Consider the following 17995-nt stretch of genomic DNA (forward strand, 5'->3'; position numbering starts at 1 on the left):
TCAGGAGACAGTATGTCGTTTGGATTAGTGGGTGCCTCAGAGAGCTTCCCATGCCTTCCACCAGCTTGCCAGCTACTGCAGGCAAGGTGTCCTCCCAGCCAGCACATCCACGCCTCTCAGCTGTGCAGCTGCCAAAAAAAGTGTGGTGTCACAGTCAGTGAAGAGGCAGAGGAGAGGGAAAGTAGATGAGAAGACAAGGAGGATGGAAGAGCAGAGGCAGTGATAGAGGCAGTTCTGATAAGGTATGACAAAAGGTGCAGTTTGAACTTGCTAAGCCTACCCATCTAACTGCTGCAGTAAGGCATTCCAGGCCAAAATCCTATCGTACAGGGGAATTGGGCTGAGTCACCAAATTCATTCCTCTGCTGTTTCATGCATCACACCATGCAACGCCTGACAAAGTCTGCTTTGTTTGGTTTTGTCTCTGGGGTTCCCATAGGGAGGCTCTTCCAGGTCCTCCCTTTCTAATAGGTATAGTCATTTTCTGCTGCTTGTTTATAGCTAGTTTGCCCTTATACTTAAACCTTGCCTTAGCTCTCAAAGTTCTTTGCCCTGCCTGTTGATATATTGACACACAACAATTACACCCACTCTGGCTTCACTTTGCAGACTGTACAGTCTAAGCAATAGTTCAGCCTGTCTAGGAGAGCTGAGTTGCACACACTGTATAATCAGTGTCTTTCAAATAATACCTAAAAAAACCTGTGGACTTTTTGGTATCTTTCATTCAGAGTATTTAACCGGTGTCAATCCTTCCTGAGTCCTTTTGTAGCAAAGTGTGTTCTTTGCAGCTCTCTTTGCTGGAAGGATAGGAATTTCAAGCCCACAAATCAGTAAAGCTTCCATATGCTTGGAGTTGGGCATGTGCATAACTGTTTTTCTGGATCCAGATTAGAGTTCTCACCACTTGACAAGATTCAGCTTGTGGTTTGTGAAGTGCTGCCAGTTTGTCTGGAATTAAAGATTTATATAAAATATCAATTAAAAAAAAAGGCAATTCCCTGTTCCAGGTTTATGTGTGCACTGCATTAATTAATAGGTGGTTGGGAAACATGAAGGACACTGTGCAACAACATTGCTTGTATCACACTTCATGTCATGTGAGAGCTGATCCATGTTCCCAAAGCACTGACAACTATCTACATGCAAAATCAAGATGGGAAGGGACAAATAAAGGTGCAGAGATGGTATTTCCAGTATCAGGAAGGGGCAGCACCTCTTGATCTCTGAATGTAGCAAGTATTCACTTTACTCTGCTTTCATGCATCGTGATGCCTTTTCTGGGGATGAAATGCTGTACAAACAATTATAGGGGAGCTTAAATGGAGCAGTAACAATTTTTCTTGGCCTCTGTATTGCTGATTTCCAGCCTGCAGTGACCAACACCAGATTTTATTTGTATGGATCCACCAGAAATGTCAGGACAGGAATTCCTGGCTTAAGTCGACTGACCCCCGAGGAGTACTGAAGGACTGACAGGACTCTGAAATGACAAGTGCAAACCCAAAGCTGCAGTTTTTTCTCAGCAAAACAGAAGTGCGGTGAGGAAGCAATACCGCGTGCCCTTCCGCAGGGCTGAGCAGTGGGAGAGGAGGAGAAGAACGGGTGAGCGGTCATTGCGGTTCGGCAGCGGGGGGCCGGAGGGCTGCGAGCCGGGATGCAGAAGGCAGTGCCCGGGCAAGCCTGGGGCGGGCGGGCAGCGCCCGCAGGTGCCGCGAGTCAGCCCGGCGGGGGCGGGCGGCGGCCCCGGGGGAGGAGCGGGGCTCGGGCCGTCCCTGGCGCGCGTGTCCCCGGCGCGGGGCCGGGCTATCGGGAGGAGGGCAGGGCGAGGGCGGGGCGGTTGGCGCGGCTGGCCCGGCCCGCCGAGGAGGAAGGGAAGGGAAGGGGAGCGGACTGCGCTGTTGCCCTTTTAAGCGAGCGAGCGGGCGCAGGAGGCCGGTACAAAGGGAGCTCCGCCGTGCCCCGCCGGCTGGGGCTGCCCCGGCCCCGCCATCTTCTGCCCCGCAGGCGCGGCCGGGGCCAGGGTCGGGCCGGCTGAGTCGGAGGGAGGCGGCGGCAGCGCAGGCCCGGGCCCGGAGATGAGGCCAGGATGTCGGTGTCAGGGCTCAAGGCCGAGCTGAAGTTCCTCGAGTCCATCTTCGACAAGGACCACGAGCGCTTCCGCATCGTCTCCTGGAAGCTGGACGAGCTCCACTGCCAGTTCGTGCTCCTGCCGCCGCCGCCGGGCTCCAGCCCGCAGCCGCCGCCGCCGCTCACCATCCACTGCAACATCACGGTGCGGGGGCCGCGCGGGGCGGGGAGGGCCGGGCACGGCCCGCCCTCGCCATTGTCCGCGGGGCGCGGGGAGGGGGCGCAGCCCCGCCGGGGTGACTCAGCACGGGGGGACCGGGGGCCGCCGGGGCCGCTGCTCCGGGCGCCCTCCCCGCTGCCACCGTAACAAAAGTTACGGGGGGCGGGCGGCCCCCGCCTCTTTTCCTGCGCGGCGGGGGCTCCTCCTGGGGACCCGGGCACGGGGGAAGGACGCGGGCCGGGGCCGCCGCCGGCGCTTCGGAGAGCCGCGAGCCGAAACAAAGGGCGGTCGGGTCCGGGGCAGCGGGCACAGAGCCCCGGGGCGGTGGCGGGGGGAGCAGAGGAGCCCCGCTGCCCGGCCTGGCCCCGCGGCGACTTGCGGGGCACCAGGAGCGTTTTGCGCGGAGCCCGGAGGCGGCGGGCGGGCGCTTTACCGAGTGCGCCACACGGCCGCGGCCTGGGGCGGGCCCGGCCTCCCCCGCGGGGCAGCCCGAGGGGGCCGCAGGGACGGGAAAGTTGTCAGAGTCGCCGTCCTGGAGGGGTAATACAGAGCCCCTGCTCTGCTGCCGAAGGGCCGTTTTATGATAACCGTGCGTTTAAACTTGTCAGGGAGTGTGAGCAGCCGTGTCCAGTCTGATGGTCTGCTCCCTGCCAAGGGCTTTGGAGGTTCCCCTTTATGTGGGGTTTTCTCCCCTTAAATTCATTTGTCTCAATATTTTTTAAATGAGTGGAAGAGAAGCTGAATAAAACGTTCAGTGTTGTGGGACGTGTAACAATCCTCTGGTTTTTTTAGAAGTTTAGGCCTAAACTTGCCAAAGGATTGGAATATATTGGCATCTGTGACTCATGTACACAAAAGTGCTGGAGGTTCATTTTTGTTGGGTTGGTTGCAGTTATAAGTGTTTTTAAATGCCTTATCAAGATTCAGCTACACAGTGATGTATTGAAGAACTGGGTGAAAATAGCATGTTCAAGTTTAAGGAAGATAAATTCTACAGCTTTTTTTTGGTCTTTGTATGAAAGTTTCAAACACCATGGTGGTAGAAACATGAATATTTCAGTACTGAAAGATGAAAATGTGTATGCAAACCAGGCAAGTCTAATAATAATCATGACCAGATTCTCACTTGCCTTAAAGTAACTTTATTAAATTAAAGGAGAGTTGTTAAGTGGATCTTTCAGTTTTCACAGTTAACTGTCATGAAAAGTTGCTTCTGTGGTCATGGGATAGATGTTTGTTTTACTGGATACTTGTAAGATATAAGATGCTGGGGGTTTTTTGGTAGAATAAACAAGATGCTTTGGTGTTCTTGTTTCCAGACATGACCCATCAGATGATGGTTTGTGTGACTTCCTATAAATATTTTTCATTCAGTAGAGGGCATTCCATTGCAGAGAAATTTGGCTTTTTGTTTCCACACAACATGATCTGTTTCATAAGTCTTGCTCTAAACAATAAAATGAAAGGTCTGATGATTGTGCACCCTCAGTTGCCAGTTGAATTTGATGGGTTATTTCTTCTTTGTCAAGTCACAGCTAACAGGTAAGCCAGCAGTAAGACCTGAAATTGTTATGCCCAGAATTTGTGCTGTGGTGTTTATCTACTTCTGAGACTGCTTTCATTGTAACTACTTTCAATAGTAATTCTTATTGTGAAGAAATATGCCCACTTAGCTGTACGCCTTGCTTGAGGTGTGTCTGAGCAAGCAAGAAACCACTTAGGTCACCGTTGTCATATTTGTGTTAATGAGGAAACAGTGTCTGCAATCTGCTGTTACAGTCTCTTGCCCCAAAGGTCAGGAGATCTTTCACATGCCATTAGACTTGTGGAGTATGAACTTGCACAAAGAACAGGAAAAGTGCTCTTTGAAACCCCAGAACTGAGACTTCTGCTTTGATGAAAGGCTGTGTCTGAGCTTCTTGAAGCTTTTGTTTCACAGTTGTCTGTGAGCGAGCAGCTTGGTGCTTTCTGATGTTGACTAGTTTTTAGCTCTTTGAGACAGGTGGCTATTTTCCCTATCTGTTAAAAATAAATGGGGATAGGGCAACCTGAGATATAGAGGTGGCTCCCTTGAAACAAATGGGCAGCAGGTAATAGAACCAAGAAGAGAAAGCTCATCTCTGGGCTTCTGTTCTAGTTCTTTGACACACATGTTAGAACTCTTGAGAGTCACAAAAGTGATTTTTTTTTTTTTTTTTTTTCCTCCCCCTCCCCACTAAATGGGGTCTCTTGGCTCTAACTCCTAATTGCATCCAGGTATTTTTGGAGGGTTTTGTGGGTACTGTAAACTAGAAAAGCCTAAGTCTTTACTGTGCTTCAGTGGCTCTGCAGGTACTGTGGGAACTAGAACTTTAAATAGCAGTAGTAGCATGCAAAGACTGGTAAGGCTATAAAGTTGTTGGTAAATATATTTTCTTGGGGAGACTCTGCATCAGAAGCTGCTGTCTTAGCACTCTGGATTTGCAGAGCAAATACACAACTTCAACTCTTTGCTTCTTCTAGCTGGTTTAGCCCGTTCAGTACTGATCCAGCCAGGGTATTTCCTTTACTCAGCAAAAGCATATGGTGGATTGTATCTGGATGCTCAAGAATCCTGTTAAGGGCGAAGAGTAAGCACAAAGCTCAATCAGCACTTCTTTTCTTTGTGGTTCTGTTAGCATACTCAGTATTTTACGTAAAATGACAGCTGTCTAGCAGCGTGTAGAGATGCTGAAGTTACGGGATGGAGAAATACCTGGTAGGGAAGGAAGCTTTTAGTAGCTAAAAAGAGGTCTGATAACTAAGTTGGCTCTGATATTCCCAACAAATCTTTTTTGCTCTCCAGCCTCTAGAGAGAAGGCAGAGGGAAGAGAAAATATTCCTCTGGAGAGGTGAGAGAATGTATGCTTAGGAACTGTATAGGTCTCCACAAGTTTTCTGGACTAAAATTCACAGTTTGAGAAGTCTGCCACTGGCATTTCTCACTGAGATGATTTGCTGATTGTCTCTGTAGTATAAGTTTGTAGAACTATCAAAGTTCAGTGTTGGCTATAGCATCTCAGGGATACTGTACCTGTGACACTGAACACTGCTTGAAATTAAAGCAAAATACATTTTACTTGATAGCTCTTCTGTTTACAGAGTGGCAGCCAAACTTGGTCCTTCACTATTTCTGGTAGTGACCCATATTAGAGCTTACATGGTTAATCAGATTGTTTTAAAAGAGGCACTTCAGGGTGGAGTCACCCCTGTCAGAAACATTGCTGCTTATTCCTGAGAGCTGTCTAATTATTGAACTTGTTCAGGCTGTGTACCTTCACATTCCCATTTTGTTATGCCAACAGCAGTGTCTCCATTTGGAGTTTTATTTCTTTTTCTCTCAGGTTTCCTTTTTAGTTAACAGCACTATTCCAGTTGATCGAGTTCAATAAACCTTGTCCTGTTAGTCATGTGTTTTGAAATAGTATCAAGCCTATGGCCTTACTTAGAGGAGTGTGTTTGTTGATCATGACTTTAGGCAAGTGTCCTTCAATACAATCTCTGGTTTCAGTTTGGTACCTTATCAGACTTAGGTCATAGTATTGCAAAGGGTGTGTTAGAAATATTGTCCACCGAAGTCTTTCTCTTGTTATTTCAAGGAAAAGGACTGGTTTGGATTGCTGTTAAACATTTTGTATTTTTCATATCATCTCTTGAAAGAGAAACTGGATATTAATATCTCTCCACCCATATGCAAAATTACTATTGAAATTCTGTGTCTTCAAGTGACACTTGCAGGTAGAATGGGGATTTGTGCCAATTCCGAGTGGGAGCAGGTTTGCCCTAAACCGATCCAGGGCTGTGATGTGCAGTGATATCCTTCATACATTAGCAATTCAGTTCAGGTGATGTGGCTGACTCAGTAAACTCTTGCTTCTCTGTTGGAAAGAAGCATCTTCTGCTGAAAAATAACCCTGCTGCTAAATCGGAGTTAGAAGCTGCTGTGAATGACTTGAAAAGGTTGCTGTCTACAGATAACTGCAGTTGATGGGACAAGACTTTATTTTCCCTTCTAAACCAGAATGGATAAAAAGATATTACCTGTGAAGCTTTTGACAAGCTGGGTGTATACAGAGAGTGAGTGTATTGGAACATGTGACAGTTCTTCAAAGGCATAGGATTTTCGTATTGAACTCACTCCTAGCTAATGCCTAGACAGCTGGTAACCTTTTTAAAAGGTTATTTATTTGTACACATAACGAATGGGCCATTCAGTTCCAACCACAGATTTTTTTTTTTTTTTTTTTTTTTTTTTTTTTTTTGTAGATCATTAGACATTCTGTAGTGAGGTTGAGACCTTTTCCTTGCAGCATATGGATGCCACGACTGTATAAAAACATACACAGCTTTATCTTGATAATATGTACTTTTTAGCTACAGTTAGATATACTTGGTGATTTTAAAGAAGCACTCATGCAACTGTTATCAAACATAACATGCAATAGAAATTGACAAGTTTAGTATTGTTTAGCAAACCAAAATGAAGCTAATAAAAAAATTACTAAAAGAGTAGTGAGGATTTTAATTTCTTTTTTTAATGTCAAAGCTGTAATTGGAAAAAGAATATCACATAAAGGAGTAGGAGGAATCTTTTGTGTCTGGAAGGCAAGACCTTTCTGACCATGGTCTGGTTGTGTGATGTGTGAAAGGCTGTAACCAGTACCTCAGGACTTTACAGATGGTTCTGTCCTCCCTACAAGGTATGAAGTGCTCCTAAAATATCCTAGAAAGCCACAATGGTGGGCTTCAAATAGAAATGCTGGCATATGTTGAGATGTGTATAGTAAATTGTGTTCATTTCCAGTGTGTTGCTCATGTGAGTTAATGATACAGTAACTTCAGAACTAGGATTGTTGTGGTCCTTGAAAAAGCTCTCTGTGCCCTTTGATAATTAAAGAAGTTTTGTAGAAAGAATTACATTCTTTTTATTCAACACCCTTCTGCATGTGAGCTATTCAGGAGGTTTTGTGTATTGATGCCTTGTTGATATCCTCAACATGTATTGAAAGTTAGGATTGCTAGTAAGAACAAAGAGTGATGGTGTCCTGTGCACTCTGTAATAGTGCTGTTTCTTGCAGACCAGCAGAGGCTATGTGCCCTGTGAGGTGGCTGAAATGGAGTTTGCTGGGTTAAGGACCTGGCTGGCAAGGAAAAATTCTTACCAAGTTCTTGTTGATCTGGACTATTTCCCAGTCTGGTTCAGCTGCACAAACAGCTGTCCCATCACAACAAGGGCGCAGGACTGAGTGAGAGCTGCTGCATCCAGCACTGCTGGCAGAGCCCTGGGTGGCGCTTGGAACTGACCTCTCCTGGGTGCAGCGCCTGGGGTGGCACCAGGCCCCTGGGCCTCCACCAGTGTCTATGTTGTTACAGTGACAGCTGGACCAGACTTAACTGCAGGGAGTTTGTTTACTTGAAAAATCTGATTCATTCCAGCAGAGTGCAAGATGCAGAGATGGAGACAGTTCTCTAAATAGTATTATTATTAGGAAAGAAAAAGAGGGCGTGGAATTTCTCATTAGGAACAATTATTTGTAGAAGTTGATTAACAGAAATGACTACTATTTTAGTTATGTCTCAGTGTGGACTCCTGTTCAGTATTGTCAGGTTGTTTGCTTTTATGTAGTTTTGCAAGGTTGTAAATGCCTGAATTCCTGGCTGGAGTATTAGGGTTTTTTTTTCCTTTAAATGGTAATATTCCATTTTTAAGAGACATGACAGTTGATGATTTAGTATATGTTCCACTGTGTTTCTTCAGCTGCAAGCTCTGTAAGAGAAGCAAAAATGACCTTTCACCAGCTCCTAGAAGACAACTGGAAAATTAAATGACTGATTATAGTAAGAAGAGGCTATTTAACATTTAGATCTTCAATCAGACTGCCTGTATGCAGTACACTTGAAGCTAATATGATCAAAATAGTTCTCAGTTGATCTCTAGTGGAAACAAGCATAACAGTTAGTGTATATCTCACTGATGTCTTGCTTCCAGCTGTAATCTCTAAGCGTGGTATGAAAATAATGACCTTACATGTGGGGATTTTTTTTCTTTATCTCTTGCTTACAAGAAATCTTGGTGTACTAAGTACTGTAGAGCAGCTAATACATGATTTCTGAAGATTTAGTATGAACTGTATTCTCCTTTCACTTAGACCTCAAAATTTTTTTCCACCTCATAGCAGAAAGAGTTCAGTACAGTTGGAGATCTTGTAGTAGCTTCTTCAGCGTGTATTCAGTAAGGCAGGAGCATAAGCTCTGTTAGAACTTGTATAGTGGCATTAGAAAAAAATCAAAGCGTTCCTGAGCAGTGGTGTTCAAGATACCACAGGCTTCCTTGAATTTTTGAAGTAGGAAATAACTGTGGTAAGAGTTGTGGTATTTAACTTATTAGTGGTAGACGTTGGTTGAACTATATGGTACTGCAGTTTTGCATGTGGGGGACAAAGCTTTATCTAAATGGCTCTAATCTGAAGGCCCATGGCTAAGCAGCATTAGGGCAGCTGTGTACATGTTACTATGAGGGGAGAGCTTGGGAGCCTGGTGAATGGTGGCTGGAATGGTCTCAGGTGTAAGGAGCAACAGGACCTCTCTTAGCTGTGAGTGAGAATGAAAAATCCTTCTATCTGCAGGAGTATGTGGAGCACAGCAAGTTTGCAAAGGGAAAAGGTGGAAAAGAGAAAGGTTGCTCTCAGAGAGGGGAAAGGGCACAGATAGAAGGGGATGCTGAGTGATTTGAACACTTAAAAGATCTAAATTTCTGAATTTAGAGAAAGAAGGGGAAGCCTCAATCTTTTGGGTGACAGCAGAGATGATACCAGACTCTTCATACTGTGGAGTAACTGTAAGTGATAAAGGTGAGAGGAGGTCTGCAAGGAAACTTTATGAAGTTAAGTTGGTGAGAGAGAGATGTGACACAACTTAGTTATAACTAGTTCTTCTGTTCTATCCATATTAGAAGCCATTTCTTGTTACTCTGGCTTTGTGACACTCATGTAGATGATAACTGGCCTGTATAGTTGCAAAAGTAGGTAATTAATAACTTGATGATTAGAATGAGTTGATAATTTGTTTCAAGTAACCAGACTTCCTGGAAGAATTTGGGCACATCAGATTCTGTGCTGGTAGTAAAGAGAGTATTGTAGAATGAGATTTGCAAAATACCTTTCTCTTGAGCCCCTGTGTGTAGCTGCTCTTAGGTAAAGCATTGCCAGCTTGAGTGCATGTGTAATGTGTGCATTAAAGGGAACCCCTTGTGTCTGAGAGCTCCCAAACAACCAGCCTCTGACAACTGGCAGGCTGAGGGTACAAGCACACAGTGGCTTTTTGTGTGTGAGGAGTAGGATAGCTTGATCCTACTGCTGTGAGGTGCTGTAATAAAAACCTCGATATAGTCTCAGGTCTACAGCCATGTTCCCAATAAGCAAGTCACTTTGTTTTCAGCAGTGCTGTGTGCTTTGCTCAATTTTGAGTGTGGAGGATCTGTAACTTTATTTGTTGCTGTTAACATTGGCAAAGCAATGTTCCTTAGCTCCCTTGTGTTGGCCCTCCACAACAGTGTACATTTTCAGAGACTACACGCTGCTCTAGAGCAGCTGACTTGCTATGCTGTTAATGCAATCCTGTGTAGCATGGGGTTGTGTTTGAGCAGCAGTTCAATAGCATTTGGTGGATTTTAGTTTGGGTCTGGACAAAAGTGCTAAGGGTGTTTAGTTTTTTTCTGTGAATTTCCTTGAGTGGAGAGATGACATGCTGCATGATGATGATGTAGAAAGTAAAATGCTGCTTCACAGTGATGAACAGTAACTGCATTTTATCAGAAAAGTGCATTTTTTTCTTTTATGCTACAAATTCATGTTTTGATTCTGTGTAGTTTTGTTACACTGGACAAGTAGCCTCCTGCCTTTTGCTTGGTATGGAGGGAGAATGAGGTTTTGGCAACTGGTAAGAGTCTGATACCTGTTTTTCCAAGGGTTATGTGCAATTTCATGTTTTGGAATTGGCAGTTGGGACATTTTGCATAGATTAAATAATTTGAAGAAGAACTGTCTGTAAGAACTTGACCACAAGAAATACAACAACTGTGCTGCCACATTCGCATTCATGTTTGTGACCATTTGAAGTGATATTTTGTGCCTTTGCTACTTTGGTTGTAGATATTTTGGCTTCTTTTCAGGTCATGATGTTTTGAGCAGTGAGACGTGTGTGTACCTGGACAGAGAGATACGGAAGTAAAACACAAAAGGAGCTTGGATTATTTCACAAACTTTGAACTTATTAAATGCCTCTTGTATGTGCCCGTTTGAAAGCAGCAGCTGCTGAAGTTTTCAGGATTTTTCTTCTCTAAATGTTGTTTTCTGTCTTGGGTGTATAAAAAAATTTTAAAACTTGAAGATTCCCGTAATAATTTCAAGAGAATTCTCTGGGCTTGGATTGAACAAATGAATTAGTGCAGGTGAAGGTGCAAATTGCAAACTGCATGGATTTTGGAATAATTTGTACACAAGTGAATTGCCATTGAAATACAGTCCCTGTTGATACTTCCTTAGTTCTGTGGTCACTATCAATGAAGATTGGCACTTACAGATGATGCTGCATCTGTATATTGCAGAAAGTGTTCCATGATCTAAGCTTTCAGTTGATTTAGAAATATTCTGTGGTCCCTGTGCACTCATGCAGAAGGCGGCTGTAGAAGGTGCAGTGTCAGAGCACTGCTCGTGTGGCTGACACCGAACGTGACAGCAGGGCAGTAGTGGCTTTGCTCTCAGAAGGGTGTTGTGAAGACAAAAGGGATCTCCAGAACAATTCTGTATACTTTCAACAACTATTTCCTCCTGGTTACTTTTGTGGTAGCCTTCTGCAATCAGTAGAACTTGTTCATACAGAGAACTGTATTTTTGTTTGGGGCAATTTGTGGTTGCAGAGTGAATTTCACCAGCATCTATAGTGTTGTGGTTTGTTACAGTCTTTCTGCTCCATGAGGCACATACCTTTCACCCTCCCTTCTCTAGCATGGCTGTATTTAATAACATAAACAATTCTAAAGCAAGGTACTCTGCTACGCTTGCCTCATTCCTTGGAGAGTGTGTGGGAGAGGCAAATTGTGACGCTGTTAGTTGTGTTGATTTAATACGCTCCTGAAGGTATTGGCTTCTGCAGCGCTGAGCATATTAGCAGAACTGACATAGAACAGGATTAGGGGATTCTTTCACCTTCCTCCTGCAAAGGTGCAAGATGATTAAGCTCTTGCAGTCCCAGGGATTCAACCAAAGGATGATGCTTCACCTGGGATGGTCATGTATAGCCTGTAGCTGTCAATACAGCCATTAAATTTGAGAGTAGAATTGCAGTAATTTTGTATGTTGTAGAGAGAGATGCGTATTTTAGACAGCTGAACTTGGTGCCATACCAAGTGCAGGACTTGTAAGTGTTCTTGCTGAACTGAAGCCTGTCAGGCTTTAGGGAGGATGGAAGTAAAGTAAAGCTATACAAGCTTGCCTTCGGGCAAGTTAGTAGCATGTTATATACAATTTTAAAATTCAAGAGGAAAAGCAAGTTAAAGTTTTCCTCTTGTTTGGTAGTGATGGATTCCCTTTGCTTCCTTGCTACCACAAATACTAAATTTCATTTTAAACCCTCCATTGCAAACACTTTTCTTATCTTTTAGAACTCTTGATCACTGACATGTTAGATTCTTTAAGAAATGACAAATTTTTCATATCTAAAAGTGCAGATGTTAGGGTACTGTAATGTTCAATAATTTGATCTATACAACACAGCAAATGGTGGTGTCTGAATGTTTGAAAATAAAAGTTAGGGGGGGTTAAGTAACTGGAGGTTTCTGGGAAATGGTTTTATTTGGATTACTTTCAATGAAAGTGATTCTTCATGCTTTTTTCTTTCTTAATTATTGTAAAGGATCAGTTGAGAGGGCAGATGACAATCAGCTGGCTTTTAAAGGTTCTTAAGCCTGTAGATTTCACTGGCACTTGAGCTGCTAGTGGTAGAAAATGCTTACTGCTTCTTAAACTGCCTTTGGAAAATTTGACCCCTAATAATGGGAAACAATCTGTCAGTTGTGTAATCACAACTAATGCTATTTTAAGTAGCTGTAAGTACTAGTGTTTTATGGTCACCAAGCTGAACTTTAGCTTTACAAATCTTCTAAATCCTAATATTTTTGTTAGAGGAAAAAGCCCACAGAGTTAATACTAAAGGCAGCTTGATATGGGTGAAAAATAAATAGTGAATGATTAACTAACAATTGCAAAAAAATGTGTACTAAATTGTAGCTAAGTGTTGTTTATTATTCTTCAGTATTTATTGAATGTTCATGTAGGATGTACATATGACCCCTAATAAAGATCTGATTCTGCTGTTTAATTAAATAAATTGGAAAGTTGGAAAGACATTTGGGATTTAAAATTATTTGGCATGTGTTTATAGCTGCAAATGCATTCACCTTGAGAGGATTGTATTAGCCTTCTGAGACGTCTTGTTCCATTAGGATTTACTTCATTACCAAGATCTGGGTGAGCAAGAACAGTCTCTTTCCAATCTAAGATTGAGTTGTATCTGGTGTAAAAAGAACAGAACTAGGTTCTGCCTAAGATGGAGATTTTGCAAAAACTAACGAACAGGCAAGAAGTAAAACTGGCTGAAATTTGTTCAGACAGTATGCTAAGGATTTTTAAAAGAAACCACTCCCACACTTTTTCCATCTAGTATGATCTGTAAATTAAAGAAAATTAAGAACTGTTACCTTGTAATTGTGATTTGAAATCATAATGCAGTAGCCACGTGTTTAAATGTGTTTTCCTACCATTTAGCTGTGATAAAATGGCTCAGTTGTGTGCAAGGAGTTATGATTACTCTATTGCCTTGCAGCAAACTGCAGGTACAGGTTGTTCTAATGTTAAGAGTGAGAGCAAGATGTTTTGATTTGGCAACATCACAATTTTAACAGTATTGTAGTAATTTCAAAATGTCTCATTTTAAAGTCTCTTACTAATGTCAAAATTGTGTCACTGTAGCTTAGAAAGCAGGATAAAAGATTATATAACATTGCAAGGAAATGGCCTCATTGTTAAGGATGAGAAAGCTTAGATAGGATATACTTAGATGACAGATCCTGTCCAGGAAAAGCTGTCTTAATGTGTGTGTTCCTGGAATCTTCTGTCACATTTTGCTGCTTTCTTTTTTTTTTTTCCTTTGGTAAGCAAAATTGTTAGTAAAATATAAGTAGAGCTCTTACAGAGGATGTAATGGAATGTCTGAACAGTGAGATCCCATGTGTATTCTTCTAACATGCTGTGGTTTTCCTAAATGACTTTGATCAGTTTTGAAATTGTTCCCATGGCAGAAGTGCAGGGCTTTATTCTCTTTGTATTTTGTGTGTTTGTTAGTGGGCTGAATTCTTTCACTGCATTCTGTCACAGAAGCATTTGTGTTGACAAAGCTCCCAGTCTGTCCTGGTGCAGATACAAAGAGTCTCTAGAAGTGATGATGCCATGAATTGTAATTGTATCTGTGCTGCTGTAAACATCCTGCCTTTGTCCTGCTCCAGTGCAGGCGAGGTGTGATGTCACTGCTGTCCTGTCACTGCTGTCCAGCGGGCACTGCTGTGCTCCACAGCCCTCCCTCTTGGGATGAACTTCTGCCTTTGCTTGTGGAGAGCAGGAAAAAAGCAGCAGTTATATAAAACATCTCAGATACTGAATATGGTGATAGCTGTGCAGCTGAGAGAAATCATATAGACATGACAGCTCTCTAGTGAAAGGCCCACAGTAATGGGGCTTTTTAGCCACTGACAATTAATAGTAAAACAACTGCTATTTTAGGGTTCCTCTCGTGAATTGTTGTTTTTGAGAAGCCTGTGTTCCTTACATGACACAACAGCTCAAATCTACCTCTTATCTCTATAGGATGCAGATACAGGAAAAAAAAACCTGACTTAATTCTCTCAACAGAATTAGCTCTTGCGAAGTTCAGTTGTTTGACCTTACAAACCACAAGCTTAGCTTTAAGTTGCCTGCTGTGGTTATTACAAACTCATGAGCCTTTTTATATCTCAAGTTCAGAACGTTTGAAGTTTCTGTGAATTCTGTATTTCAAAATATAGTGACTCATATCCGCGTGGAAATCAGCTGTTCCAAAAATATGGATTACTTACAGATCTAAAGAAACTTAATGCCATTTATGTTTTTAAATTAAACAAATATATTTATTGGTAAGTCTGAAGAATTAAGAAGCATCACAACAAAATGGAAGTTTGATTAAATTTGTATTTTAATATTAAGCATCTGTTGTGAAAAAGTTGGAATGTGCAATTAAATAGTCATACTCCAAAAATCTAAAATTTGAAGTATTTTCTGATACAGCTGAGTAAATATGCTTGCAGTGTTAAAGAAGAGTTTCTCTGAGAAGTTCCATTTTTCCCATTCATGTTTTAAAAGCTAGATCAGACTAAAAATTTGAATAGTTGATAATTTTTAGGACATAGTCATATGTGCTATACACTAATAATCCAGGCAGTATCGAGTTCTTGACGTTTCCTCACCTACAGGAGGATTTGTTTTCAGGGCAAAAAATGGAGTGAGTGTAAACCATGAGTAAGGACTGTCATTCAGAGCAGGAGGCAGCAGCACATTCAAGTAGCCACTGCAATGTATTTAAAGTCATAGTGGGATTGCTTAATCATCAGATCTGCACTGTCAGTCATGTCCCTGGCTGATGACAGACATGCTGCAAGTATTTTGGAGGAGATATTTATATAGGCCCCCAGACTGGAATAGATACTGGTTGCAATAAGGAATGTCCTACTGTGGGGTTGTTCCTCAAATTTTTTCCGGTGGAGAAAGGAGAAATAAAATTGTCAGAAAAAAGGAATATAGACAGTGAAGAGTTGAGTTCCACTCTCTAAGCAGTCTTCAGATTCCAGACATGATTTAGAAGAGAGGACTAGCAGGTGTTTGTGTTCTGTAAATCTTTGCAATTGATAGACTTGCATAGATCTGGACTAACAAAATTTTTTAAATGCTTGATTAAAAAAAAAAAAGCCAAAAATACCTGTTAACAGAATGGTGCATGCATGCACAGTCCAAGTGTTGACTGTATCTCGAGAATATTTTTATTCTAATGAGTCTGAGGATTTTAAGAAACAGATGGCTTGGTGAATCTTGGAAGGGATTTTGCTTGTTCTTTGTATTTCTTGATGGGAATGTTGGTGTCATCTAAAGTCATGGTAGTAGTGTTTACCCTACGGCCTTTCTCAACTTCATGAGCTGGCCAGAGAAGCTCAGGTCTCAAAAACAGCTGGGTCAAACAAGTATTCAGGCAGTGGGGCCACAGTTAGCAGAGATTCCCTTATGCTGTTGCCCACTGTGCATCCAGATCAGTGCATAGTGTGAAAGGCTTGAGGTGAGAAGATTGCTCCATTGCAGAAGACTTCACAAATAGGTTGCATGTTATTAAAAATGAGTGAGATGTGATCAGCACAAAACCTGGAATACCTTTAATGAAGTTTAGCTCCTAAAAATAACAGTTTAGAAACCCAGTGGCAACAGGGGGATTCAGCTTTATTTCTCCCACAGAGATAGTGGTTAATCTCTTAAGTGAAACTGAGGAGAAAATATACTCTTCTCAAGTGCTGTGTTGTGTAAAGGAAGAAAGTGATTAAACCACATCCGTAAGCCTGCCGTAGCCATAAGTCTTGGCAAGCTGAGCACTGGACTTTCTTGATAGATATTTGAGATTTTAGGCCTTAGTTAATCAAGACTAGATATTCCAAGGTCTCTGCTTTGTGTATAGGGTCCTTTGAAGTGAAGGTAAAAGATGTGAACGATACCTTTATGTAAAAATACAGGGAATATAATGTATTCCTTTAAGGTGTGATTTAGGAAAAAAATACATAAACTCAAGGGGATTGAACTTGTTAAAACATAAGTTTATGCAAAGGCTTCAGTTTACAGGTGGGAATTTTAAACCTCTGTCTAGAACTTCTCTGGAGTATGGTGCCAGGTGGGAACTCAGTCTGTTTTTCCAAAACTGATGTCCTTTAGTCACATGGCTTCTTTTATGGGGTTCAGCACTTCAGCTAAAAGGTCAGTTAGGAAATACACTTTATTAACAGCCAGTTCTGACATGCTTGTATTTTTCTCCAGTTGTCAAATCTTGACTGTTAAGTGTTGAAGAATGAAGCATAATTTATTGTTTCTGGAATGAGAAAGATGGATTTTTTTCATTTTCAACTGCAGTGAGGGCAATGAATGAAAATTCCCTCATTATTTTGTAGGACCTGGGGATATGAAGATAATATCTGTGTGATAAAACTGAGATTCAGCAATTTGTCCTCAGCTACTAAAATTTAATTGAATAGGTGAGAAGTAGAGAATGCCTTAAATAACTAAAACCAAACAAGTAGAATCCATGCACGTCAGTGATGTGAAGGGACACCTACTGTTGAGTTGGAAGCTACATGGTTTCCTCCATCCTCACAATGTTACCAAACCTGTGTGAGAAGAAAATTGGAATTGCTTTTTGAAACCTATAAACAAGAGCCAAGGGATTTCTGTTCACCTTTCTCTACCAGGGGTCTGTTAAGCACCTTTGGAAGGGCTGCATCCTGTGGCACCTTAGTGACAGTGGCCCCGTCAGCAGCTGTGGGCCGCATCTCTTCCGTGGATTCCACGTGCCCGAACCATGGCTTGTTGTGCAAACTGGAACACACTGGTAATCCTGTGAGCCCGTTTGATCTCACTTGGCTGTGTCCTGGCACCTGCCTGGCAGCTGTAGGATGCTGTGGAGGGAATGAAGTTATGCCGTAAACTTTCCTGTATGCAGTATATTGCATGAGAAATCTTTAACAGTGGCAAGTCCTCTGTGAGCCTTGGTGTACAAAGATAAAATGGCAGACTTTGGCCCTGTGATCTGCCAGTTAAACTGTCCTCCAAGGCAGGAAATTTGAGCTATATTGCTTTGGTCTGTGGGTCTAGAAGAGTTTCAATAATCCTGTTTGAGGAGGAAATCTAAAGATTCCAGGTTTTATTGCTTTCACAACTTTTCTTTGGAAGAAACTGTGTTTTTATGCAAAATCAGCATTGGTTTTATTCTTTGACATGTACTACTTGAGATTCCATTTTTTGCTAATTATCACTCATACTGCATTTTTAAATTTCTCCCTCCTGCTCCACCTGCCCCCAAGGTTTTAAACATTTCAGCACTGCTTCTTATGTATATCCGTCATCTGAGAAAGATGAAAATAGGATGAAATACTAGAAGAACCAGTTGGCTGGATTTCTTTCAACTTCTTTTGCGTTGCCTAAAAATGCAGTGCTAAAAGCTTCTGTGTTACCTGACATAGAGTAAGATAAAAGATGATGTTAATATTGTGTTATGAAATTCTGGGGATAAATTATTTTTAAAAGCTTTGGGACTTGTTGTTTATTTGTTGGGTCTTTTGTTGTTTGTTTTTTTTAACAGGAGTCTTACCCCTCTTCATCACCAATATGGTTTGTAGAATCAGATGACCCAAACCTGACTTCAGTCTTAGAGCGTTTAGAAGATATTAAGAAGAGCAATACTCTGGTGAGTGAAGTGTTTTGGTTATTTTGGGCATTTGCTTGGGCTTGGGTGTTTACTTGGCTTTGTCACATTAACCAGCAGGTCAGCTAGTTCAGTTTTAGGGTTATTTGG

General features: G+C 42.2%; 1 protein-coding gene across 2 annotated transcripts in view; it reads left to right on the forward strand.

Moving 5' to 3' along the window:
* Positions 1-1859: 1859 nt before the first annotated feature.
* UBE2Q2 (ubiquitin conjugating enzyme E2 Q2) overlaps positions 1860-17995 on the forward strand; it is a 46541-nt gene continuing 30405 nt past the window's right edge. The window contains exons 1-2 of one of the 2 annotated variants that reach the window (XM_039557535.1): positions 1860-2275; positions 17783-17887. In XM_039557535.1, the coding sequence (XP_039413469.1) occupies positions 2090-2275; positions 17783-17887 (291 nt within the window). In that variant the 5' untranslated portion in view covers positions 1860-2089. Of the gene's footprint in view, positions 2276-16708; positions 17033-17782; positions 17888-17995 lie in introns of those variants that run through there. The other variant, XM_010412339.3, reaches the window with a different exon arrangement.

The sequence above is a fragment of the Corvus cornix genome, chromosome 10 (genome assembly GCF_000738735.6).
Source record: "Corvus cornix cornix isolate S_Up_H32 chromosome 10, ASM73873v5, whole genome shotgun sequence".
In the NCBI taxonomy this organism is placed as follows: Eukaryota; Metazoa; Chordata; class Aves; order Passeriformes; family Corvidae; genus Corvus; species Corvus cornix.